Source organism: Gobius niger, assembly GCF_951799975.1.
Source record: "Gobius niger genome assembly, chromosome: 18".
In the NCBI taxonomy this organism is placed as follows: Eukaryota; Metazoa; Chordata; class Actinopteri; order Gobiiformes; family Gobiidae; genus Gobius; species Gobius niger.
The window spans coordinates 25,269,098-25,296,223 of record NC_136869.1 but is presented as its reverse complement, the minus strand read 5'-3'; the positions used below and the strand labels follow the sequence as shown (position 1 = coordinate 25,296,223).

Genomic DNA, 27,126 nt, shown 5'->3' with positions numbered 1-27,126 from the left:
CACAACTGTAACAAAAAAGTGATGAAAAAGTGATGAAAATAAGGGATGAAAAAGTGACAAAAATGTAGCAAAAATCTGATGAAAATTTGATGGAAAAAGTGACAAAGTGAAGAAAAAGTGACAAAAATGTAACGAAAAAGTGACACAAATGTAACGAAAAAGTGACAAAAAAGTGATTAAAAAAAAGTGATGAAAAAGTGAAGAAAAAGTGACACAAAAGTGATAAAAAATGATGTGATGAAAAAGTGACAAAAATGTAGCAAAAAAGTGACAAAAATCGGATGAAAATTTGATGGAAAAAGTGACAAAAAAGTGAAGAAAAAGTGACAAAAACGCCACAGAGGCAACAATGGCAACAAAGTGACAATAAAGCAATGAAAAGAAATGTCAAAAAAGCAAACTTGTTTAACCATGCTTTAACGTTTTCCTTGGATTGTGTTGCGTAGTAAATGAAATACCAAACTCTCCTCCCCATTTGTAGGACATAAATCATTATCAAACTGGTTCTGAGAAGTTCTGCCCACAAAGTGTGTTCATCACAGTGCCATTGATTTGTTAGCATGCCATTAGTTGAAAATGAAAGCTTGTTTTCACCGTTTTATCCCGAGTCATTCCCACTCCCGCCTGTAAGAGGGCGCTCCAGGCCGTTTCCAAACCCTGTATTCATTTCCAGACATGTAAGAACGACTTTTGGGTGGAGCAAAGGGAATTCTTCTGGATATTTTCTCTGACATTTCAAGAAGGTCGTCTGTTGAGTCTAAACATCTCCCCCTCCAGCAGCTCCCGTCTCCGGTGCAACCATGTTTCCCACAATCCCTCTCTGACCCAGTGAGCGGTGTTTATCTAAGCAGACGTATGGACTATACACTGTTGGATCCCTGAGTGGAGGCCGCAGTGAATGACCCAGATGTTCTCCCTCTGATTTACTGTCGTCACGGGCGCCTTAGCTCTGACCAGAACTTCACTATGAGTTAGGTTTGGGCGATGGTGACAAAAATAAATATCCCAGTATTTGTAGGGACTTTCTCCATGACCAGGATGAAACAATATTTTTGAAAACCATGCATGCAAAAAGGGTTAGGGTGCTGCAGACATCGTAATTTACATCACTTTGTCCTGAACAGACAAAAAAACACCTTCCACATTTTTCCCACAGTTTTCCCCCAATTTCCCCCCCAATTTAACCATATTTTCCCACAAATTTTACCCACTTTTCCCACAAATTTTTCCCCCACTTTATTTCTTAATTTTTCCTCTTTTCTTGAACTTTTTTACCCCAGTATTTCCTAGCCTGGGAATCCCCAGGCTGCTGTGTGCGCTCATATCATTTCTAACTGCACAGCAGCCGGGGGACCATGGCCAAAATCTTCACATGGATTTGGGAACCAATCACAGAACGAGGAGGGACAGGAAGACGATGACGCGCTATTCCACATACCGAAGCTTGTAGTTTGTTTACGGATAAAAGAAAATATACATATATTTATGGATCCAACATGACAGCAGCAAACGCGACGGCATCTTTCGATCAAGCTTCAGACCGTGTTCTAAATAGTTTAGCTCGAAAGTTTACAGCGGGTACGTCATACGTCATCTGATACGATGATACGATTGGCTGTGGCTACGTGCAGACGCATATTATTGACATTCGTAGCACCCAATAAACGGCTATGGATGATCGTAAACCACACCTCTCCTACGAGAACATGACCTGGTGATCCCCAGACTAAATATCACTATCGGCAGATATTTATCCATCCATCTCTTCCCACTGGGACATGCCTGGAACACCTCCCGAGGGAGGCGACCAGGAGGCATCCCAAACAGATGCCCGAGCCACCTCAGCTGCTCCTTTCGACATGAAGGAGCAGCGACTCTACTCCGAGCTCCTCCCGGGTCACTGAGCTCCTCACCCCCAGCCACCCTGCGAAGGAAACTCATTTCGGCCGCTTGTATCCACGATCTTGTCCTTTCGGTCATTACCCAGATCTCATGACCATAGGTGAGGGTGGGAACGTAGATCGATCGTTTTTTTGTTTTTTTTCCTCCACATTTCTTGACATTGGAGATAAACACCATATTGTAAATTTGCATACGTTCCAAACAGCAATTTTCAATATTGTATATAATATGTTAGCTTGCGCCTCAAAGTTTTGTAGCTGCAGGAGGGAATTTAACATGCTAGAAGCGATAAACAAGCATCCATTTATGAGTCAACGGCATGTTAAGAAATCGAGTATCTCTTACACAACAAAATCCAGGAAAGGCAGATCAAACCGCTTCAGCAGTCGCCAAATAAATGACACAAAGAAGCAGGGTGAGTCTAACTGAAGTAAATGGAGCAAAATACAACTTACAGTAGAACCATGGTTAAAAGTTAAAAAGTACATTTTTTTTTAACCCAAAGTAAGTTCTGTTGTTGACAGAGCAATGAGTGCAACTGTAGCCGAACGCGACTTGTTTATACTCCCCGTGTCACAAAGTTGGCTCCTTTGGCTCCTCAGCTGCTGGGGACTTGGCGGAGGGATTTGTTTGGACGGGGAAACAGCTGTTTTCAGGAGGGACATGTTTGGAGCAGGTGAGAGCCATTAAACTTGGATTCGGTTGTTCGCGGAGGGGGGGAGTCGTATTTTATGTATTTGCATATTTGGCAGGCACTAATGGGAAGTGTGCCGTGGTTAAGGACGCACTCAAGTCATTTTACTTCATTAAAGCTGCAGATCAAAGGGCTTACATTTTAGATACCAGTGCTGTTTTTCTTCGGTATGGCAAAGTCAAAGCATCTATTCTATTCACAGAAGTGTCTCACACAGACCTTTGCCAATGAAATTTGTAAGGAAATACAGTGCCTGACCAAAAGTCACCACAAAAAAAAGTCACACGCTCTAGTTTGGTTTTGGTTGTTCCGCCAGAACCAAACCGGAAACCCCAGATCAGAACAGTTAAATCCAGGTAGCCTTTTTGACAGGCAGATATAGTCTTTTGATATTTCAGAGTCAAACTGTAAAATATTTGAATTGTAGAATGAGAAGCTCTTATTTACTGTACATGGATCTCTTTACCCAAGATACATGGGTTTATGGTTAGTAATGTAAAATTAGAAGATTAGAGATTTTTTTTTCTTATTGTACAAAGCACAAATTCTATTTTGGGTTTGGAATTCGATTGTGGATTATCAATGGTTGTACATTGTTGTCAACTTTCTTTGTAGTTGCCGAGCAGGTGATTTTGTCTATCAGCCGGTTTAACGAAGCAATAAAGAGGTCGACAAGTAGTTCAACTTCTACTGTTTTGTGACTTCTCTAAAATGAGCGTTACTTACTTCATTATATTCATCTGTTTCACGACGCAAAGGTATGACATATATGGTAGAGCGCGGTGCCCCAAGAGCTCAGGCTTCTTGTAGAGTTATTACACTTCACCAGAGATGGTACTTTTAGTGTGAGACTGAGCCAGGGACGAGCTGGACCTCATTTCGGCCCGAGAGTTTAGGCCCACATGCCTGCGGAGTTTTATCTCAACTCAAAGTGCATTCGATTTATAAGTCAAAGATTGTAGGATCAGTTCCTGCTCATGACACTTTCTCCTTTCACATGGGCCTGCACACACAGTGTGAGCCTGATACATCTCCACAGTCAGCACCAAGTTCTATCCATCCATTTTCTTCCCCTATTCAGGGCATAGTCCCTCCAGCGTGTCCTGGGCCTTGCCGCCTCCTCCCAATAGAACATGCCTGGAAAACCTCCCGAGGGAGGCGGCCAGGAGGCATCCGGACAGATGCCGGAGCCACCTCAGCTGCTCCTTTCGACGTGAAGGAGCAGCCACTCTACTCCGAGCTTGTCCCGGGTAACTGGGCTCCTCACCTTATCTCGAAGGTTGTGTCCAGCCACCCTGCGAAGGAAACTCATTTCAGCTGTCTGTATCTGCAATCTTGTCCTTTCAGTCATTACCCAAATCTCATGACCATAGGTGAGGGTGGGAACATAGATCGATCGGTAAATCGAGAGCTTTGCCCCGACTCAGCTCCCTCTTCACCAACAGTCCGAGACGCCGCACCGATCCATCTATCGGTCCCCACAGCCAGAAGCTGTGCACGCGGGCCGGGTTGTCGAGGCATCTGCCTTTGATCGCTGCCCAGTCCTCTCTGCACCTGAGCCCTAGTGTGATGAGTCCACTGCAGAGCGGGCCCATGTCGTCCCTCCGGGCCCTGTGGGCAAAGGCCCGACCACCAGATACGTGCGACCCAAGCCTTGCTCCAGGGTGGGGCCCCGGCTGCGCCAATACTGGACGACGTCACGGTCCAAGCACCAACTTAGTTATGGAGATGAAACTATATTATTTATCCACTTTCTCTACATTGAACGCTAATGCCTTTCACCTGCCTTTCTCTGTTCCCTCTTGAACTAAACGGAGGGCTGGTCCGCTTAAACATCTCTGAGTTCATTCAATGTCAAAGGCTATCTGCCACAATCAATGAAAAGTTTCTGATTTTGAGACATCAGTCATTACTTGATGGAGTTACGTGACAGTAGAACTTGTGTTACTTCATTCATCCAGCAGCCCAGGCTCCTGCTGAAGCTCAGTCAAAGCCTTTAGGCCTGGAAAAGCACAATCGTGAGTCTGTTATTAATTCATTATTTTGTTCTGCTGGCCCACCAAGAAACTTCCCGACTCTCCCGATTACCAGAACGCCTTTGGACAGTGCTGCAGTCAGATCCTACGCTTCTTTGCACCATATGCACTTCAGTATGTGGTGTGAAAAGAGTTTGGACATACCCGGCTAAGAGGATCATCGTGCTTCCTAAAAGTAATAGATGTTAGCACTGTGATACTCCTGGGTCTGAAACACTTTTATAGGCCCTGTGGCAATCTGAGCAGCGTCGTGCAACAGCTGAACTCACACTCCGGACTTCCCCTTCATTTGATTTTGTATCAGCGGACTTATCTTCACATGCACAGGACTGCTTAGGCTTAGGGGAGTGAATAAACGAATAAACAACATATGAACTGTTACAAGGAACACAGTCCAGTTGTTTACTTCTCTTCAGCTGTTCAGGGTTTCCGTAGTAATTGCACACATTTGAAAACAAAAGTGCACTCCCCCGGTGTTGCTTCTGACCTACATGACATCACTACATTTGCTCTTGATCAAACCCAGTCGCACGCCGGGGCCTCCTCCCTTCGCGTTTCCACGGCGATGTTCTCCTTACGGCTGAGAACCGCACGCCGGACGCCTGTCTGCGTTAAAAAAGGTTCTGCTGAGATGGAAGAAATAAAAGTATCAAAAGCAGGCACGGAAAATAAAATATTAAATCTTTAGATCGAAGTTTCGAGGCTGTTGTTCATCAAAAATGGAAGGAAAATTAGGAAGAAAAGAAAGTGGAAGAATTGGGGGGAAAGTGGATACATTAGGGTAAATTGGGAAAAGATTGGGAAAAATTTGGAGGAAAAACTGGGGGAATAAAAGTGGACAAAAATTAGGGATGCACCGATACCAGTATTGGGTATCGGGCCGATACCACATGCTTGTACTCATACTCGTACTCATTCATGAGGTCCCGATACCAGAAACCGATACCACTTTACGTGCTGCGTCCGACAGAAAAATAGCAACAAACTGGAGAATTCTTAAGTGCAAATATACACTATTCACAAGTAAAATTCCACATAAAGCTGAGTTTATTACAGACGCCCCCCTCCCCAATCTTTTCCCAATTAACCCTAATTTATCCACTTTTCCCCCCAATTCTTCCACTTTCTATTCTTCCTAATTTTCCTTCCATTTTTGGAAGGAAAATCAGAGTCTGTGCTGGATTTAACCAGAGCTAAATGTTGTTAGCGCTGCAGCGTGGAGTCTGCAGTGTTTACAAGATACAGGCTAATGTTGCTAACTAGCCGCTAACTCGTGGCTAACAGTTTTGGCTATTCTTATGCCGTTTTATGCCCAGGGGCTTATTCATCTGAAAAACTAACCCAGCGACTGAAGAGTCCTCAGAAAGTCCAAATCAAAGAGATACAGCATGTCCATATTGAGCTGCTGCAGAACAATGAAAACGCTGTAGCTACTGGATAAGTTACTATAAACATACGAGAAAATCTACACAGAGTTGAAGTAAAGGCCTAAAGAGACTACTGCTTGCAATAACATGACATCACCCCACATGTCGAGATTTGGCAAAGGCCCCGAATCCGTTTTCTCCATTGCCCAGAGTCCGTTGCGTTGTGTGGATCTGGCTTGCGTAAAAGGCTACATTTTGAGACGCTCAATCATGCTGTTAAATTAAAGATTTCTGGAGTCCTCCTACCAGATGATTTATGGAGCGGGGAGGGCAGACTGCAGCGTGGACAACTTTGTCCTTGAAGAAGACATAATGCCTCCCTTAAAAGAGCGCGGTGGGGTTCAATACGAATGCCAGGATTAGAAGCTCAGGAAAGGTTAGATTTAGAGCATTCAAGTGTTGAGGCTTTTCTAATGGTTCACTGGAAAGAAACAGGATTGACGTATTTTGTGAGCTTTAACTGAACAGTTGCAAACTCTTCATGAAAACTGGAACGTCTCGCATGGATTTTTGGAATTAGACAAACCCTTGCAATCGCATATACAGTACCTGTCAACTGTCCTGATTACCAGGCACACTTTTGCTGGTTCCAAAGGATGGTTTATCTCTACACTGAGGACCGTCTCAGACAGTGTAGAGATAAACTAAAGAGCTCGGGAATTTGGTTCCAAACGAGCTTCCCGACTTCTGCACTGAGCCGCGGAAATTAGCTGATGTGATCGTGTAGCGTTTTATAAAATATCACCTTTGTTTACTTTTCACAAGTGTTAGTTTCTCTCATAAAAGAAGCAGTTTTAGCCAGAAATGTCAACGTCTTCTCTAGTAGAACGTTTAGAGTTTTCCAACTACTGCCACCTCAGGTCTTACGCGTAACAGCAGTTTCTATATTATAATAACCAGTATTCTCATTCCAGCCACTAGGGGGCAACTTAATTAAATAAAAAAGAGTTCCACACATGTCTAGCAGAGGCACTGACGTAAGAGATCAGCATATAAACAACACATTACAGCCACGTGGTAAATGAAACTAACCACCACAGAGTGAATGAATAATGACTACAATGTACTTTGAGAAACTTGTGACTCAGGCTTGTAAAGCGCAATACAAGTGTAAGCAGTTTTTACTTTGGTCACATTACGCAATGCTGTTTTATTTGAAAAAAAAGAAAAAAAATAGAAAAAATAAAAATAGGTGTGGAATACCTTTCAAATTAAAACAATGTGTGAAGACTTGATTACTACAGATAAACAAATATGTGCCTGGAATCAAGTGTTGATCTTGTGGATATAGTCGTGGGGACGACTGTGCCAGGCTAGTAATCTCTACTTCACAATGAGGCCTGCTGTATTTTGCTCTGGGTCAGACAATTCTATGTTATAGCCAACATTTTTAAACTCCGTATAGTCCCTTAAAAGTTAGCCCTGTAACATGCTAATCAGATGATCGCTGACATCAAAATCCACACTTTCTTAAGAAGGTCACAGACCAAGTAATGTTGACGTCTGATTAGTTTCAAAGAAAGGGAAGCCATGTTTGAAAGGAGGAGTCCTTTGTTTGGCTCTCATAAGATTGCAAAGTTGTCGGCCTGTTCATTGACTTGACAACATCCATATTTGAACGAAACAACCAGGGGACAATTGAGGTAACTGTCTTCACCTGCAAAACGCTCTGCAGTAAATATTGTTTTATGTCCGTGTCAGATGTGGAAAATGCATTGGCTGACCTGGAAATGTGCGTCTGGATAAGCGATTGTTTGAGATAAATATGGAAAATATGTAAGAACTTGTGAACTGGTGAAGCTAAGTGAGTGTGAGAATACTGCAGCCAGGATTTGTAAAAAAGTGGACTTCCTGTCCGAGTGTTTGCCTTGGTGAGGAAGCGCTGAGCTGCTAGCCCTATTGTCTCCAGTGACGCAGCTCCTTCCTGTAGTGAAGGCTCGGCAGATACGAGCACCGGACCCTAATATCAACTTCCACGTATTCAGTAAACCCAGACTGACCCACCAGTTATTGGGCCGCACGCTTGGATGTTTTCTTGCACATATGGAGTACACACAACTTCTTTTTGTTTTAACTCCTGCAACAGTTGAGACAGTTACACAAGTGGAGGAATTTGGGTTATTTATATAATCTAAACCAAAGGAGATTGTAAAATGTAAAATGCTGGAGTTATTGTAAACATGAAAGCATTTGAACACTTTTACTTTAGGGAACATTAGTGTAGCATTAGATTCTGGAGCACAAAGCTGATCTCATGTTGTGAATTGAATAAACATAGTAAATGACAGAAGCTTGTTTGGCTAGCTTATTAACTAGCTCATCTAGATTATTCCATCAGGTAAAGTTAGTGTTTTCTACGGTTCTACAGTCGTGTTGTAATGCTAGAGCAGGGCTGTCGAAACCTTTTCCATTGAAGTGTATACGGTGTGGAGGTCCACAGATCACTGGTCAATGTGGTGAAAACGTCAACTGAGTGTGATTTGCAGAGTTTTAACCTGCGCCCCTTACCTTTGTTAGAGCTCTGAACCTTAAAACCAGCTCCTCCCCACTATAAAAGGTTTGTTTTCCAGGTATAATTGTATAGAATTGTGAAACTTGTTGAAGGTAAACAAACTGCTAACTTATCAGCTAAACCCATTTGAGATCTACAAACATCTTCTTCTGAGACACTGAACAGTGAAGAGGCACCAAGAGCCCCCACACCTGCAGCACGGAGGAGGCGTCACAAGAGGAGCTACAGGAAACAACAAAAGGGACCAACGAGGAGATGGTGATAGACTGTGGAGGGAGCTGTGCAGGAGGAAGAGGAAGGACGAGGTGGAGCTGACCAGTGCAGGACACCACGCTCTGAGACGGGGACATGCCCAGGAGGCGGTGCACCGTTTCAGATGATCAGAGGAGACAGAGGGCAGCTACAGTTTCTCCATCCTCCAAGGTCATGCGGGTGGAGTGGCTGAAGGACAACGAGATCATGGACCCGGCCGAGGACAGAAACTTCTACATCACCGTGGACACAACCTGATCATCAAGCAGGCGCCTCTGTCCGACACGGCCAACTACACCTGTGTGGCCAAGAACATCGTGGCCAAGCGCAAGAGCTCCACCTCAGTGGTCATCGTCTACGGATTTCCCATCAACCAGTGCTCCTCCTGTGACCAAAACAGTGAAGATGGCGGCCGCGACACAACCATCTTTCACCAAAGAAAAAAAAGAGTGGTGCGCACTGAATGGGTGCTGCTGCCGGATGCTCTCTCATCGAAGGCAATTTCTCCATCTGTGAGATCAATAAAGTGTCATCTTATCTTATCTTATCTTATCTTAAAAGTACTATCTCTCGTGATGTGTGCCAATTCAACAAGTACAGTAGTCTGAGGGCCGCACTTTGACAGTGTAATATTTATTACACAGTCCACTGACCCACCCGGACATTGTGATGGTGGACAAAGAGCAGAGGAAAGCCGCTGTGGTCGACATCGCTTTACTAAGTAATTTCAACATCAGGAAAAAGGAACCCGAGAAACTAGAGAAATACCAGGGGCTCAGAGAAGAGCTGGAGAAAACCTGGAGGGTGAAGGCATCAGTGGTGCCCGTGGTCATTGGGGCACTCGGGGCAGTGACCCCCAAACTGGAGGAGTGGAGTCCCAGGAAATACATCAGACATCTCGGTCCAGAAAAGTGCAGTTCTAGGAACAGCACTACTGTGAAGCACGAGCGCTAACCGCTGTACTACCATGCCGGGGCGGCACTATAGTACACGGCACGGTAGTTTGAAAGAAAAGCACTGTTTTTTCAGTGAAGATAACATTAAATGAATCATAAATACAGTCTAGACATTGTAGATGTTGTGAATGCCTATTCTAGTTGGAAACGGGTAATTTTTAATCTACATAGGCGTGCAGAGATTCTAATTGTGTTAGCAAATGGTGTTAGAGGGTCATTGATGATTAGAAAACCCTCGTGCAATTATGCAGCACTGCTGAAAACTGTTGTGCTGATTAGAGAAGCTACAGAACTGTAGCCTGGCATGAGCCAGACTGATGCTCTATGTTCAGAGATACAGGGGGATACAGTCTGGAATTGTGTGGTTTGAATCTCGCTGACTCCGGCAAAACCAGGCAGAGCCAATCATAGCGCGGGAGGCGGGAGTTAACAGTGCGTCATCTTCCGCTTCCTGCGCTTCTCCCGCAACCAAAACCGTGAAGATGGCGACGGCCGCGACACAGCGATCTTTTACCAGTGCCTTTCTTCTGTTTTAAATGAGCTGGACTTGACCTTAAAGCCACAGAAAGAAGCTGCTTTGAGGACTTTCACCGGAGCATTTACTCGACTGCACGTGTGGACAACAGTCTCCGCCTCCAGTTCGATTTGGAAATTGCGTCCTATTACCACAATTCCAGACTGTCTTTATATGTCTTTATGATTACATAAATGAAGTCAGTCTGGCTTTTGCTGGGATAACAGAACTGACCTGGGTCACCCCAAACTTTTGAGCAGTAGTATATATATATATATATATATATATATATATATATATATATATATACATTTAAATGTTTTATTGATAGAGTAAGTTTCTTCATTGTTAGTTAACATAAGCATTTAGCTAAATTTAGCACATGTCACAATGTATAGTTGGAACTATATGGAAATGAAGCTCTACTTTCACACACTTGGCTTGAAAGCATTTGGGCTGTGAATATGAATTACAAAGTGTAAACAAACTGAAAATCTCAGGCCTATAGTATCTCAACGCTAATGGTGCATGTGATGAATCGCTGAATGGTGTTCCAGTTTTTAAGTAGGAAAATCTGGTCACCCTACTCTATATTATATTGCTTTCTTTTTCAGGCTAAAGTAATGTTCTTTCTCACTTGCAATGCTATATCAATTATTTCCCAAATATGAAATCTGAAGCTGGAAGTTTAAAAGTGCTAATAATGTCGTTGTGTCCTGCCCAACGCGATATGAGGCAGTCGTGCTCTAGACGTAGCCTTAACATCACCCCGACATCCAGAAAGTGAATCCCTGCGGCTTTAGTTTATGAGTGGAGTGCGCCGACGGGCCCCATTGGCCCTCGCCGGTGCACTTGACTCTGCGTCTGCTAAAATGCACAGCGGCCGCTTTGCCAGTTCATCCTCCCTCCCTCTCTTCCCCTCTTTGCTTTTTCAATCAGCACTTCTTTTATTTGCCACTATTAGACGAACGTAAGACGCACTGATACACGGAGGAAAACAACAAAACAACTCGGGATAGATTTACATGAGACTTGGCGGAGTCCGTAAAAAAAAAGAAAAAAACGAGATCCTCATGCGAAACAGTGGGTAATGAGGGTCCGCTGCCCGCACTGCTTTGCTCCAGCCGTATATTTGGGTATTAGTGGCAAATGATTTCAGCCAGCAATGCCTTTTCTGTGGCTGCACGCACATTCACAATGCATGAGATTCTTCTTTGGTTTCACCGCGGCCCTGTTGTTGTAGCGTCCAAGGGTTAGAGACCAGATGTTGCTCCGGGTTCTTTTTTTTTTTCTTCCTTTTTGGACTCTCCGGTTCCTCTGAAATCCGACGGCATGTGCTCGCGCTCCGTGCCTTCAAGAGGAGTTTAACAGCTGCGCGGAATTTGTTCTGTTAATGATAGGGTTCGCAAGTGATACATCGATATAAAACACAACACTGGCTGTTCACTTATTGGGGAGAGTTATGGCCCGCGACATCCTGCCAATAAGCAACTGTGTAGCGCTTGGCGAATCCAGCTCTTTTTCAACTGCACAGATCCGGATGTTTCTATTAACGCGCTTTTCTCGTTGCTTCGGGCCGTTTTTGTTCACATGCGGTAAGATTTTAGGCTGGATAATAGATCGATTGTATTTCTCAAAAAGTCGCGGAAGAGCTACTTTTACATGACTTTTGTTTTGTATTGTCATTTCCAAAATAGAGTTCTCTGGATACGACGCCATCCGCCATTTTCCCGGTAAAGCTGAGCGTTCCGGAAAAATAATATTGAAAAGGAATATTGAAGGAAAGTCAACAAAACTGTGGCGGAACAGACTCGGGGAATGGGAGAGCTAAATAGGCAAATGTTTTTGGTTAACCTCTTGTTTGGCAGTGTGGGGGAAAGACTACTTCCTGCCCACATTTGAACATGAATTAAGTTTGAAATCAGTTGTGCCATTTCTAATCAAGCCAAGTCCGCCCTTATGTTAAACAACTGTCGAGCAGAGTCACTCGAGAGTCGGTGAACAGTTGATCAGAAGCACAGTGTCTCTCTGGCGTCGCGGATTTGCTCTCATCAGTGACACGTGTAGTCGCTCGTTTTGGAAGTTGCTTCTTATCCAGTGGCGGCGTGTTTCGCCTCCATTCACAGGCCTGTTCCGACGTTCTACTTCCTAGTGTCCAATCCATGAAACTCCTCCGTGTGTTGATTTGTATCCAATGCTTTAAAGGAATAGGCCACCGTTTTTACATACTGAGATATGTTCTTACCTTAGCTTTGACGAGTTCTTTAGGACCTGTCTGATCTTCCCCCGTGCCTTCAGTCACGTAAACACAGCGCAGACGGCGTTAGCATTTAGCCTCTCCCTCTCTCCTCTATAGCTCCAAAACAGGTCAAGATAGAAGCTACCAAGCTCTTCCACGTTTTCCCTATTTAAATATGGTTACGTGAAGTGTGACACTACAAAGTATAATTACACAAAATTAAACAATGTGGATTTTTTATCTTATTTTTTATCTTTTATCTTCACTTTACTGTGCGGATGCCAAACTACTCCTGGTATTATTACGCCTTACAATATAGTCCCCCCTTTTATCCGCTTAGAAAATCCACATTGTTTAATTTTGTGTAATTATACTCTGTAGTGTCACACTTCACGTAGAGGCTAAATGCTAACGCCGTCTGCGCTGTGTTTACGTGACTGAAGGCACGGGTGAAAACCAGACAGGTTCTAAAGAACTCGACAAAGCTAAGGTAAGAACATATCTCAGTATGTAAAAACGGTGGCCTATTCCTTAAGACCACAACACTAGAGGCCGCCATTGCTGTAGTGCCTCCATATAGCCGCTAGTCTCCCATTAGAAAGCATTACACTTTAGACACGTTCAAAACAACTTTCTACAGCTAGATATTCCTCCTGTGATAACGCTGGGTTAGTTCCAATGAAAGAAACCAGGCTGGTTTTCGTAAGAAACATTTTAGAAATCTCGCACTTAATGAAGGCCGGACTGTTTGCATTGGATCTGCTCGAGCTACACGTCACGCAAGGGCCGAGTCTACAGTTAAGACCTATTTAGGAACATGCTTCGTCAGAGCTGGGGAGGGGGAGTCTGTAATGATTTCCCCCTGTGGTCATTATGGTCAACAGTCTATGTTTGTATCCGGGTATCGCTTTAACTACAACTCTACATCCAGGCCCAGACAACTTTATTAGATTTGTTGTGATCATGTTTTACATCATTCTACAGCAAGACTATGATGTCCAAAATAGGGTAAAAAGCATAATATAGAGTATATTAAAGGAACAGGCCACCGTTTTTCCATACTGAGATATGTTCTTACCTGAGCTTAGGCGAGTTGATGCGTACCTGCCTGGTCTTTGTGTGTGCTCTCAGTCACGCAAAACCACCAAAGATGTTGTTAGTATTTGGCCTCTCCCAGTATATTTCTGTGGCTCCAAACGGGGTGAAGTTAGAAGCGACCACGCTCTTCCACGGGCACAAAGACCAGACAGGTACACATCAACTCGTCTAAGCTCTTGAAAGAACATATCTCAGTATGGAAAAACGGTGGCCTGTTCCTTTAAGAGTTAGAAGAAGAGTTATGCATAATAAATCCATATCGACTAAGTTTGTTATCAACATTTTTTAACAATATTTAGCCTTATTTTGTGGTATGCATTCGCGTGACGTCAAAAAATAAGAATTCTTTGTAATGATTTGACTTACCCGCATGAAACAAAAACTGTCCCATTGTCTTCTCTCTCAGCACATATAAACTAAGGTCACATGACTGTCTCCTAATGGCGTTCCAAAAGTGGAGACGATGTTCTGAATGACGTGCTTGATGTCGGTCAGATGAACTTTCAGTCATGAGACGAATGTGGAAAACGTGAATCCAATCGCTTCCAAACAATGATCGGGGATCAAATTCTTGGACAATTTCAATTTGGAGATTTCTTTCCAAAACTGTGTCTGTCCCATTAAATTAAAGTGAGTTGAGGGCCAGACAGAATTGCTTGGGTGGCTGCAGTCTGTTCTGGAGGGTAGTGCTTTGCTATAATTGCTCTTTTGTGGAGTTGTGTGTATATTTCTTCGGGTTTTAGACCTAAAATATTGCAATTGCATAATATTAACTGTGGGAGCCAAGTTCCCTCTGCAAAGCTCAACTGAATCAAGATCTGAGCCTATTTTTCACGGTTTTCCTTGCTTTATTTGTGCGTTTTCATCACATTTTTGTCTCGTTTTTGTCGCTGTTTCGCGCTTTTTTCAAGAAGCTTTTCGATTCGGGTAAAGCCAAATGTGCTCGGCTCAGGTGGGGGTTAAGAGGATAAGCATGATAGGCTCTCACAGGTCAAACTAAAAACTTTATGAACCCCGTCGTGAGCTAAAACATGTTCTTTTCCCGAGAGAAAGAGATGTCGCCTCCAGCCGCGGGGGTCGGCACTCGCGCGGCCGTAATTGCGTTAACGTGACCAAAACAAAAGTACCCCCCACATAAGATCGGGCCCTTTATGTTGATCCAGTGCGTTTTCTTTGCGTGTTTGCTTCAGTAGGACCTCGACTAGGACTAATGAAGCTTTGTGTTTGCATGTAGCGGGGACAGAGGGCTGAGCCAGGGACAGTCCCGAAGACAAGTGTCTTGCAGATGTGTAATCCAGCTGTGGGACCGGCTCTTACCTCTGATGACATGCACAGACTTCTGGGAACATGTCCTCCCCACATCCAGCACCGCGTTCTAAATGCCCCTCCAGTGTGCCTTAAATACTTGATCGCATTCGGATGGGATCATGTCAAAAAAGGCATCCCGTGCTCCCAGGATTTCTATGGTTGCAGAAATCGCATAGACTGCAAATATTTAGACTGTCCTTTGTAAGCTGCATCATACTCTGTGGAGTCTCCTATTTTAGATTTAGATTTGCACTTTTGTCAGAAAAGGCAGATCGACCAAGTGGGGACTTTCTCGATTTCAATGATGAAGCGATAGTATTGTAGGATAAATCAACAGAAATATCCAAAAACATCTTCATTTACATCGCTTTGTCGTTCAAAAAGATTATTGTCCTGAACAGACTACAAAAAGGCAAAAAAAAAGCATTTCCCCTGTCTTTCCCCCCTATTTTTTCTCATTTTCCCCCCATTTTTTTTCAAAATTGTTTCCATTTCTGCCCCACTCCCCATTTCTTCACATTAGAGATTGTTACGGACCCAGGCCATATAAGTTTTATGTGTGCCTTAAAGGGACTATATGGAGTTTAAAAACATTAAAATGAGGTATTTTCCTCCCCCTACATGTTCCAGCCATGTCTTAATGTGTAGAATGAGCTCAGACCTGTTCACCACATCTGCCTCTAAAATCCTGCACTGTCACTCAAAATTCGGGTCCGAAGTGCCGTCATGCGCGAGCTTAAGGTGCAGTTACACACATGACCTGAGGTGGCAGTAGTGAGTATAAAACGGCAAACTTCAGCTTAAGCTTATTTTTTGCATATGAATCCTCTGACTGTGTGAGCCCACGTCTTTGATTGGTGGATCCTGCTGTACGATTGGTCCCGGTGTTCTGCTCCTTTTTGGAACGTTCACTTCCAAGTGACTCGCTTATTTAGTCATGACAATGGTTACATCTGAAACCGGTAAATTGATATGAGGTCTAACGGCAAACCGGGTGTTTGTCAGTGTCCGCCATGATAAGAAGCCTCCGAATTGGGCTGTCGGTTAGGAAAAGGAGCCTCAATGCTAACTATCATAGCCACTTTAGCATAGGGACCTCTGGTGCTAACTCACCAGTGATTAGGAGCTCTGTGCCATCCCATAAGCCACCGGGCCGATCCCCCCACCCCCCTCGCCCCCACCCTCGAGTGATTCATGTGCAATCACTGTTGATTGACAGGTGCACATTTAATAATAAAAAATATGGAATGAGATTTTGCACAAGCCAAACTTTATAAAAGTGACAAAATAAATGTTAGAGTCATCACAGCTCAGTCACGTCAGTGTTAAAGAGTCGTCTCAGTAAACGGCCTAAATGATAATGTTAATGCGGCATCTTTCTCTGAGGATAAACCAAAGGACAGGATTTCGGTGGAATATTTGACCAGAGCATTTTTTATTTATTTCTGTGATGAAGCTGTAGCTAAAGGTAAATCTGAAACAGCTTTTTATCATCGTCTGTTTTCTGTGTGGCTTCATATCATTACTGCGGTTCACATTTCAGTCATATGATTACATTATGTAGTCCAATATGGGTGACGTAGCTTTATGAAACAACTGTTGAGATGAAAAAAAAAAAAAAAAACGGTAAAGGGAAATGTGATGGATCATCTGGATTTTTTTTTCTCCTTATTTATTTTGACTCTATGTTGTTGCATGCTCAATACAGTAGGTGGCGGCATGCGCTTTTGTTTGGCCTGCAGTCCGCCAATAACCTTAAAGAAGAAGAAGTGCAGAAGCAGCTGTTGATGATGTCACTTCCCCTGTGGTTTCCGCCCTGGGTGAGGACGGTCGAATTGGGCAAATGCTGCAGAAGCTTCACTAACTTCATACAGATCTAAGAGTTGACTACATGAAAGGTTAAGGGTCAGGAGCTAGGTTTAGGACATAGAGGCTACATATTTAAGGTTTCAGACGCAGCCTTTGTTTGTATTTGTTTGGCCTGATTTTGTTCGTACACTTGTTTACTCTTATGTACTGTTTCCTTTTAGTCGTTGTTCATGCCTGCCGTTTATAGTACGACTTAGACCTTTTCACATTACAGACTAAGCTTCCCACAGAACCAGTTTAAAAAGCCACATGACTCTTGTTAGCGATGGCCATCAATCCTGCTGAGCCTAATAGTGAGAATGTCAGCTCAGACTACACGCCGCTGAAATCACCCAGTCCGACTGATAGGAAGCGCCTGTTTGACGGTTACTACGGCGACCGCAAGATAGCGCACACATTTTTACAGCAAACATCACCAAAACATGATAAAGAAACCGGTGGAAACTCCTCGTCAGGGATGATAAAGCTGCTGTTGGCACCGGCTTTGATAGTCCTGACGTTTTGAGGAATTATCCTCCTTTTAGATGCTTTTAATGTGTAACAGGTCGGCCAACAAAATACAAGCTTTTATTTCATAATGTTTTTAATTTAGCACTCAACTACTCAAAACAAGCTCACCTTTCCTCACACCTGAACACTGAATATGTTTGAATAAAATCATATGAATGTTAAGTGGACTAAAAGACCATATAGATATACTGTATTTCTGTCAAATAAACGGAGACTAAAAGCTCTGAGTAAATCATGAATAAAGAGGCAGAATGCACTGGCATGTGCTGCGTTCAGGTGCTCCTCTGGAACTGGGGAAAACGTTTTGCTCAGTTGGTAAATGCACATGAACGCTCGCTTAACTGGGAAAAACGACTGAGGAACTCGGGTCAAAACGAACTTCGCGACGTCTGCACCTGACGGTGGAAATCAGCTGATTTGTTCTTTTAACGTTTAATGTGAGCTTTATTTTGTAAAACTCTGCTACTTTATTGAGTTTAGTGTGAACTGTTGTCCTTCGGAGCAAATTTACATGAAATTAAAATGCTCATCAGTAAACTTAAGTTTAGCAGTTGAGACGCTAACGCCAAATTCAGTTAGTTGCCTCAGCTAAGCACTTGTTAGTAATAAAAGAGTGTTTATTTGATGAGATCAAAATCCCCACTTTCACATAAAAAGCTCATGAACACAAACCAACTGGGCCAATGGATGGGGGACCGTTTGGGAAACACCAGGAAGCCTGGATGAGTGTAGTGAGTGAGTGGTTGGTGGTGGCTCGCTTCCGTCAGTCTACCCCAGGGCAGCTGTGGCTACAATAGTAGCTTACCACCACAGAGTATGAAGTGAGTCATATGACTCATGAGTAGCGCTTTGAGAAACTTGGTAATACAGGTTTGAAAAGCTCAATACAAGAGTGTGGCATTATTATTATTATAGACACAGACAGCACCCTGTCATACAAGGGGGCGTGGCCTCGCCGAGCGGGAAGAAAACCTCTCATGGGAGTTACAATTTTTTTAGCTGTTTTTTTGTGTGAAATATAAACATATTAATCATACATCATCAAATGTTTTCAGAGGGATGTTTATTCACAGTGAATTGTTCAGTAGAACCGAAAAAAAGCCTTCGTTGCCAAGCATAGAATGAAGCTAGCATTAGCTTCCTCTTTAGCATTGTTTGTATTTTAATTATTTATGGTCTGTTAACCCATCGGCTGTTCCTCTCCATGTCTCTGTCTTTATTAAGTAGAACAGTATATTCATAATTCAGCCTTTGTTAAAGGGACTGGATGCAAGTTGGTCATTTTATACTCACTGCTGCCACCTCAGGTCTTATGTGTAACTGCAGCTTCTATATTAAGCTCGTGCATGACGGCACTTCAGACCCGATTAAACAGCTTTCTGAGTGACAGTGCAGGATTTTAGAGGCAGTTGTGGTGAACAGGTCTGAGCTCATTCTACACATTAGGACATGGCTGGAACATGTAGGGAAGAGGGAAATACTTGTGTGAATAGTGAATAGATGGCTGGCGTTACATTTCTTGACTTTGTTCTCCTGTGCTCCCCCAGGCCTGGACTCGCGGACCCTGAGCACCCCCAGCCCGGGTCTGATCCTGCCCTCTAAGTCGTCCTCTCTGTCCTCTCCGGCTCTGTCCAGTAACGGCCATGAGACCAACTCGTCGTCCTCGTCCTCCGCCATGGCCGAGACCGTGGCCGTGGTGCACTCCCAGCCGGGGACGCGCTCCCGAGCCTCCAAGCCCCATCACCACCTCCACCCCCCGCCCATCGAGCTGCTGCCCGACCACACCCTGCTCCAGATCTTCTCCCACCTGCCCACCAACCAGCTGTGCCGCTGCGCCCGGGTGTGCCGCCGCTGGTACAACCTGGCCTGGGACCCTCGGCTCTGGGGTACGGGGCCCCTTTACACATGTGTTTCCCAGACTTTATTAGTTTGACCCTTATGTCAGACTGAGGTTTCAAGATCTTTTTCAGGGGACCACAGAGGGAGACCCTAATGCAGAGGCCAGTTTAGTTTGTGGAGGGACGATTTTCAGCACCGTCAAAACGCCAAAGGCTAAACCTTTTCTAATATAACATATAATAACCTTTTCCTATTTCTAAAGCATCCACTTTCTGCACATGCCAGTGTCATACGTCTATCACTACCTTGTAGTTTGTTTGTTTTTGAAGGAATTTCCAGTACTTAGAGAGTACTTTAGCAGGCATTTGTGCAATAATGTTTCTCTAAATGGTCTTAGGATCTTAGGCCTTGCCCCACTGCCGGTGTCTCCAACCTTATCTGGCAAGCTTTTTTTTACTGTAACAAAAACATCAAGGAGCTGCTTCCTTTTCAGAGATACTTGTGTAGCCAAGCAACGTGGGAGATGTTCCCCCAGAGAGGATGGTATTTACACGACTGAAGAAATTGAATTGAATTCTATCCTTTACTTGACTTTATTTACCTAAATGTTTGCAGATTCTGCTCAATATGTTCAGAACAAGAACATGCCTCTAAAAACAACAAACAAAAACTAAAACAACTGTTGTTGACCAAAGTGCTTCACAAAACAGTACAAAAATACACAATGTACAAGCAGCAAACCACTGCAAATCCATTCGATATCTAGTTTTGAAAAAGTATGTAGCGCCTCGTGTTTTTCCCTCGTCTCTGCTTTGTTCATTAGTGTCCATTTAATCCAAACCACTTTTGTGTAAGATCAGTCGCTCTTCATTTCTTCATATCAACTACAGTGGAACACCGCAAAGGATTATGGTCTATGTTGTTTCTATATCTGTTTTTTGTTCAGTTCAACTTTATTATTATCTTACTCTGGCTCTCTCTCTCTGCTCTCTCTTCCTCCCTCCATACTGTTGGCCCGACAGCGTTGCACAAAAGTATCATCATTATTTCACAATCTAAACCATGTTGTTCAGCTGTAATAAGAGCAGTTCCTCATCATTCGTAGTCAACATTCCATGTGTTGTCCCGTGTTCCGTAGGCATGGTGCGGCTGACGGGGGAGCTGCTCCACGTGGACAGAGCCATCAGGGTCCTGACTCACCGGTTGTGCCAGGACACCCCGAACGTGTGCCTGACGCTGGAGACGGTCATGGTGAACGGCTGCAAGAGGCTGACGGACCGCGGGCTGCACATCCTCGCCCAGTGCTGCCCCGAGCTGCGCCGCCTGGAGGTGGGAGGCTGCTACAACATCTCCAACGAGGCCGTGTTCGAGGTGGTGTCCAGGTGTCCCAACCTGGAGCACTTAAACCTGTCAGGTAAGTCACAGGCTGGAGGTCAGAAGCTTTGGAGAAGATGGAGAATCAGAGGGCGGGATCCTCATCCATATTCATACAAATGAAGCAGAAATTTGATTTATAAAACTACATTCTATGGTATTAACAGACAGTCTTATCCTGTTAAAGAGCTGAAATATTATATTTAGTCTCAGTTCTTGGATCTTGGCGTTTGGTCACATTTGAGCCCAACCCACTCTGAGTCTCTGTGATCTGATTGGCTTCAGAGTTACACTGTAGGTCAGACACCATTAGTCACAGTAACATGACGCTAAATTGTGAGCGCTTTATTTCTGTAAAAAAGCAGAGGCCTCATTGCTCTTCAGTCACAGACTGAGAAGTGAAGAAGGCAGTCATGGATATTCTGTTTTAGAACATTACACATCCACTTGCTGGATGTAACAATAAAAGATTGAACTTCAAGTATTCCTTCATAATAAGTGTGAAAAATCCTGTCTATAATGAATATATTGGTTAATTATCAATGACTCTCATTCTACAAAAACAAACCCTAACCATTGGTATCTGCTGTAGGTCATGTCATGTTTGTCCCAGTTCCTCTGAGTCGTGGTGCAGCAGGACTGATGTGGACAGATGTTACAGAAGAAGCTCATGAGGTTCATTTCTTCAACAGTTACTATAGTAACTGTTTTCTCCAAAGTAAAAGTAGATCTACCACAGTCCTGTCCACATCTGTCATGGTCCACAAGGACCCACCACGACTCAGAGGAACTGGACACTTTCCACTCCCCCCTATTTTCCACTTTTTTTTCTCTATTTCCCCCCGATTTCCCCATTTTTCTTTCCACGTTTTGTTTTTTACAATCACATATTTTGCACATTATCCCCATTTTTTTTTTTCAATTTCTCAAACCTTTCCTTCGGGCACTTCCCCCCATTTGCCCTTTTTTCCCTGCCATTTTTTTTCTTCACTTTTTTTCCCCATTTTCCCCTCTTTTTCCTCTCAGTTTCTCCACTTCTTCTTTTCCCCCCATATTTTCCCCTCCAATTCGTTCCCCTTTTCTTGACATTGGAGATAAACCCCATATTGCAAATTCTTCCAAACCTCCTATTTGGATATGATCTTGCAGACGACATTACCCACCTCTTGTTTTAAGTCATATTGGTCCCACAGAAGCTGCCGGCCCCTGTGTCTGTCCAGAAAGAATTCGTCCCTCAGGCAAACGTAGCTGTGGATCACTGCACAGGCCGAGGCTCTCCGTGTACAACAGACAAAAAAACAGGAAACAAACTCGTTGCTGCTGCGATTCCCCAGGTCAGAATGAAGAGCAGCAGGTGCAGCTTGTGTTTTCTTAATCCGCTTCTGGAATCCTGAAAAATCTCCTGAACCCGACCGTATTGTCTGACTGGCCTCAGGTGGGCTCTCTGACTTTTATTGTGGATTGGACTGTGCCTGACGTCATGTGGACTCACCTCCCGAATCCGTCTGGCTCGTTTCTGCTAAAGCTGGTAAGATCATCAGCGAGCGCGGCAGACGCTCTGCCAACCTGCTGCTCCCATGTGGAAACCAAAAGAAAAGGAGCGGCCTGTTGCTTTCATTAAGGCTCTGACGCAAAAAAAAAAAAAAAAAAAAAAGGAACACGGAGCGGCAGCATTAGCGTTAGGAAGTCTGCTTCTGCGGAGTAAAAATAGAGCCCGACCTGTGGCTTTGACTTGAAAATAATGAAATGAAGAGGGTTTTGTAAGTGGCGGCGACGTGAGTGCACTCTCTCCCCCCTGAAAGCGTAGACAGTGTGTGGTTGTCGGGGCCGTACACAGTGTTCCCGCTCTGACCTCATGTGGAGATGAATGTCCCGTGATCTCGCTCCGCCGGATGCACCGCTTTAGGTGGAGAAGCGAGGAAAAAAGAAGGAAATGTGAACTCCCCTTATACCACTTTAGGCCGGGGTGTATTTTCAATGAGGCTTTATCTCCCTCAGAGTTAGACGCTGTTTCTTCTTTTGCTTTGGATGCGAATAGGAGGAAGTAGGTCTAGGTCAAGATGAAATAAATGACTAATGGGTCCTAACTTGAAAAGCTGCAGATCGGATGCTGTTATAATGTCCTTTATGTCTAGATCCACAATTTTCCGGTCTCTTATTTGACCTTGGCGAGAGACTGTGGGTGAATGGGGAAACTTTTTAAATGCAGAGATATCGATTTGAAACTTTTGTTGTAGATTATTGACATAAAGTTTTCTGTCCATTGATGTTTTCATGTGAAAATATGAAATTTATGCCTAAAAATGTTCACGGACGGATCAAACCAGGTTCAAATGTATCTATAGGTTATTTCTTTTAAAGCCAAGAGTGTTTATTTGCGATAATAATAATTAGCTCTTTATTTAAAGGGACTATACAGAGTTTAAAAATGTTAAAATTAAGTATTTAGCCGTCATAGTCCCTCAGAGGCGCTCAGTGAAAATGTCATTTTTTACAACTTAATTGAAAAGCAAAGATATAAGCAAAAAGAAAGAAAGCAAGAAAGAATGTGAGGAAAAAAGCAATGGAATGAAATTGAAGAGAAAAACACTATTTATTAACTTTAGTAGCATAATAATAATTATAATGATAACAATGTAAAGAAAGGAAAAAAACTATGACCATGGCATCCTACGATTGTTACTGTTATTTATAACGCTAAGTGTAACAATGCATTTTCTTTTTTTTCCCTTTTTTTAATTATTGCTGTTATAATTTTGGTTAAAGGGAAGTGGGTGGGACATGAGGGGGAAAAAACACATAGATTATGTTGTTTGTTGGCAACTTATGTGAAATGAAAAGATAATTAAAAAAATCATATATCATATAAAATATGTTATTTTCACACAAGTTTTGTTTGAACAAGCTGTGGATTTGCCTTTGAATTAACAGGCCCCCGTTTTTCCACACTGAGATATGTTCTTACCTGAGCTTAGACGAGTTGATACGTACCTGTCTGGTCTGTGTGCCCGTGGAAGAGCTTCTAACTCCTCCCCCCCCCCCAACTTTGGAGCTATAGGAATTTACTGGGAGAGGCTAAATGCTAACAACATCTTTGGTCTTTGACTGAGGGCACGCACAAAGACCAGACAGGTACGCATCAACTCGTCTAAGCTCAGGTAAGAACATATCTCAGTATAGAAAACAGTGGCCTGTTCCTTTAAGGCTGAAATTATGATCAAAACAATACATACAAACAATAACATTCAAAGTCAATAGTGTCTCCATGTAGTTTCAGGTGGAAGGAAATGTTCATATGCTCACAAACAGTTTGTAAAAGCGAGTAAGAAAGTTGTAATAATAATTGTAATAATAAGTAATGTGATTTTGTGCTGACTCCCTCCCTCCCCTGCCGTCCCCAGGCTGCTCCAAAGTGACGTGCATCAGCCTCACCCCGGAGGCCTCCCTGCAGCTGTCCCCTCTCCACGGCCAGCAGATCTCCATCCACTTCCTGGACATGTCCGACTGCTTCTCCCTGGAGGACGAGGGCCTGCGCACCATCGCGTCCCACTGCCCGCGCCTCACCCACCTGTACCTGCGGCGCTGCTCCCGCCTCACCGACGAGGCGCTCCGCCAGCTGTCCCTGCACTGCCCGTCCATCCGCGAGCTCAGCCTCAGCGACTGCCGGCTGGTGGGCGACTTCGGCCTCCGGGAGGTGGCCCGCCTGGAGGGCTGCCTGCGCTACCTGAGCGTGGCCCACTGCGCGCGCATCACCGACGTGGGCGTCCGCTACGTGGCGCGCTACTGCCCCAGACTGCGCTACCTGAACGCGAGGGGGTGCGAGGGCCTGACGGATCACGGCCTGGGACACTTAGCCAGGAGCTGCTCCAAACTCAAGTCTTTGGACGTGGGGAAGTGCCCGCTGGTCTCGGACAGCGGGCTGGAGCAGCTGGCCATGTACTGCCAAGGACTGCGGCGGGTCAGCCTGAGGGCGTGCGAGAGCGTGACGGGGAGGGGGCTCAAAGCGCTGGCGGCCAACTGCTGCGAGCTGCAGCTCCTCAACGTGCAGGACTGCGAGGTGTCTCCGGAGGCGCTGCGCTTCGTGAGGCGCCACTGCCGCCGGTGCGTCATCGAGCACACCAACCCGGGGTTCTACTGACATTCTGACAAGGGAGGGCTGGACAGTTCCTGCTATAGCTTTGGCCACACCCGGGGGGGTCCCAGAGAGAAGGACAGACCTGGAAGAGTCACGTGGTACAGTCGGGCCAAATGACAAGCCCAGAAATGTATGTTTAGTCGTGTGAGTTTGAAAGTTTCTGTTGAAATGCAATGAAATATCTTGAGGTAATGTTAAAGTTTCTGATCAGTCACTGCAGTATCATAACATTGTTGATGTCGAGTAGGAATGTTCTGCTTTAAATACACAAACTCCACTAACTTCCTGTCAGCCAGTGTCGGGTAAAGACTACTTCCTGTCCACATTTGAACATGAATTAGAAATAAAATGAGATAAAACACAATTATATTAAAGATTCTGCAAAGGATTTATCCAGCTTTCTTTAGTTTGACCATTCTTGTGATGTTTATAGTTTCACTTCCTTATTGGACACTGACAGGAAGTGACATAGATAGAGGCAATGTAGTACAATAATAAAAAAAAAAAAATGCACATCCCTTTCATTGCATCTGTTGGCCTCTATTGATCCAGAACACTGCTCAGAAATGGATGTGCGTGTTTTGTTTTTTTTTTGCATTGTACCCAGTTTTCTTTAGTTTGACAATGTTTATCATATTTTTTTAGTTTCACTTCCTGATTGGACACTGACAGGAAGTGACATAGGTCGAGGTCAATGATTTTAAACTGTCGCCGTGCCGACCGTGTTACGTCAATGGGAAACGAGTCAAACTGCTGCGGAACTTTACCTCTATCCGTGTCACTTCCTGTCAGCAGTCTTCAAAATTCCAACAAAAATACTTTATCTTTATTCAAATATTCTGCTTCACTGAAGTAAGATGATAATTATGACTTACAACAGATGTTATCGACCTGAATAAGTTCACATTTTCAAAAGCATTTAAACGTGTCTGCACCTTAAAGCACCACAGATGATATTTCATCATTTCTTAGTGTTCACGTTAGCCTTTAGCTTCAAGGCTAACACACTCAGAGGGTCATTTATCAGGGCTGGGGCTAAATAGCGGTTGTTGCACTTAAGTTACCATTTGAAATCGCCGGTATTACAGTATCAGCCCCCAAATCAGATATGTAAATGAGTAAAAACTGCATAAATGAGTCTGCTGCTGACCCTCTCGCTTGGTAAATGACCCCCTTACAGTTCTGAACACAGAGTCCCCTCCGGTGACGTAGGCTGTTTACATCCTTAGCTTTTATCAGGGTTAGTGCTAGATCGTCTGCTCCGGAGGGACAGTCTGCTGTGAAAACGTGAGATATCATGACACAAATGAAGGTTAGGGCCAGGGAAATGGTTAACCTCTTAACTCCCGCCTGAACCGAGAGGATCTTTTTCCTCACGTCATCACATTTTTTTTTCCAACATTTTTTTGTCGGGTGTTTAACTCATTTTTGTAATCTTTTTGTCATTTTTAATCACATTTTTGTCCTTTTTTCGTCACTTTTTTCGTCCATTTTTAATCAATTTTTTGTCACATTTTTGTCACTTTTTTCGTCCATTTTTTGTCACATTTTTGGTCACTTTTTTGTATTTTTTTTTGTCATTTTTATCACATTTTTGTCATTTTTTCGTCACTTTTTTCATCCATTTTTAATCCATTTTTTGTCACATTTTTGTCACTTTTTTCGTCCATTTTTTCGTCCATTTTTAATCCATTTTTTGTCACTTTTTTGTCACTTTTTTTGTCAATTTTTCGTCAATTTTTAATCAATTTTTAATCATTTTTTGTCACATTTTTTACATTTTTTGGTCCATTTTTTATCAATTTTTTGTCCATTTTTTGTGACATTTTTGCCACTTTTACATACATTTTTCGTCACTTTTTTGTCAATGTTTTCTCACTTTTTTTGTCACATTTTCACAGCTTTTTTACAGAAGCTTTTGGACTGGGGTAAAGCCAAACTGGAGAAAATGTGCTCGGTTCAGGTGGGAGTTAAGGGGTTAACCTTACGGATTAGGGTTCGGATTAGGATTATTTGTATTTTTAGACAAACCAACTCATAGATCTATACAAACAGCAGACCGTCCCTCCGGAGCAGACGATCTAGCGCTAACCTTTTATCATGTTGTTAGTAGCCTTTAAGCTAAAGGCTAACGTTAATTTGAGGTCTTTTTCTGTTTTTAAATCATATTTTATTTCAGTTTTATTTCAATTAACGTTAAAATGTGGACGGAAGGAAGTCGTCTTCATCCTGCACTGGCCAACAGGAAGTCCAAAAAAAGCTTTGAAGTATTGGAGACTGTGGACCTGGGGAACATATGGACACACAAACCTGCTTCCATTCATTGTTGAAGTTCAAACACTAAGTAATATCCGACTTCTCATTTTCACCATTTGTTCACTAGCTTTAACCTCTAAACCCCCGCCTTAACCGAGGGCATTTTCCCTAGTTCGGCTTTTCCCAAATCTAAAAGCTTCTCGTC

The 27,126-nt window shown here is 43.6% G+C and overlaps 1 protein-coding gene across 1 annotated transcript in view; it reads left to right on the top strand.

Moving 5' to 3' along the window:
- The window catches only part of LOC306977564 (F-box/LRR-repeat protein 7-like), a 44,008-nt gene extending 19,257 nt beyond the window's left edge, over window positions 1–24,751 (top strand). The window contains exons 3-5 of the mRNA XM_079575951.1: window positions 18,865–19,203; window positions 20,295–20,570; window positions 23,932–24,751. Coding sequence (XP_079432077.1) covers window positions 18,865–19,203; window positions 20,295–20,570; window positions 23,932–24,668 — 1,352 coding nt within the window. The 3' untranslated portion in view covers window positions 24,669–24,751. The remainder of the gene's footprint in view (window positions 1–18,864; window positions 19,204–20,294; window positions 20,571–23,931) is intronic.
- The last annotated feature ends 2,375 nt before the right edge of the window (window positions 24,752–27,126 follow it).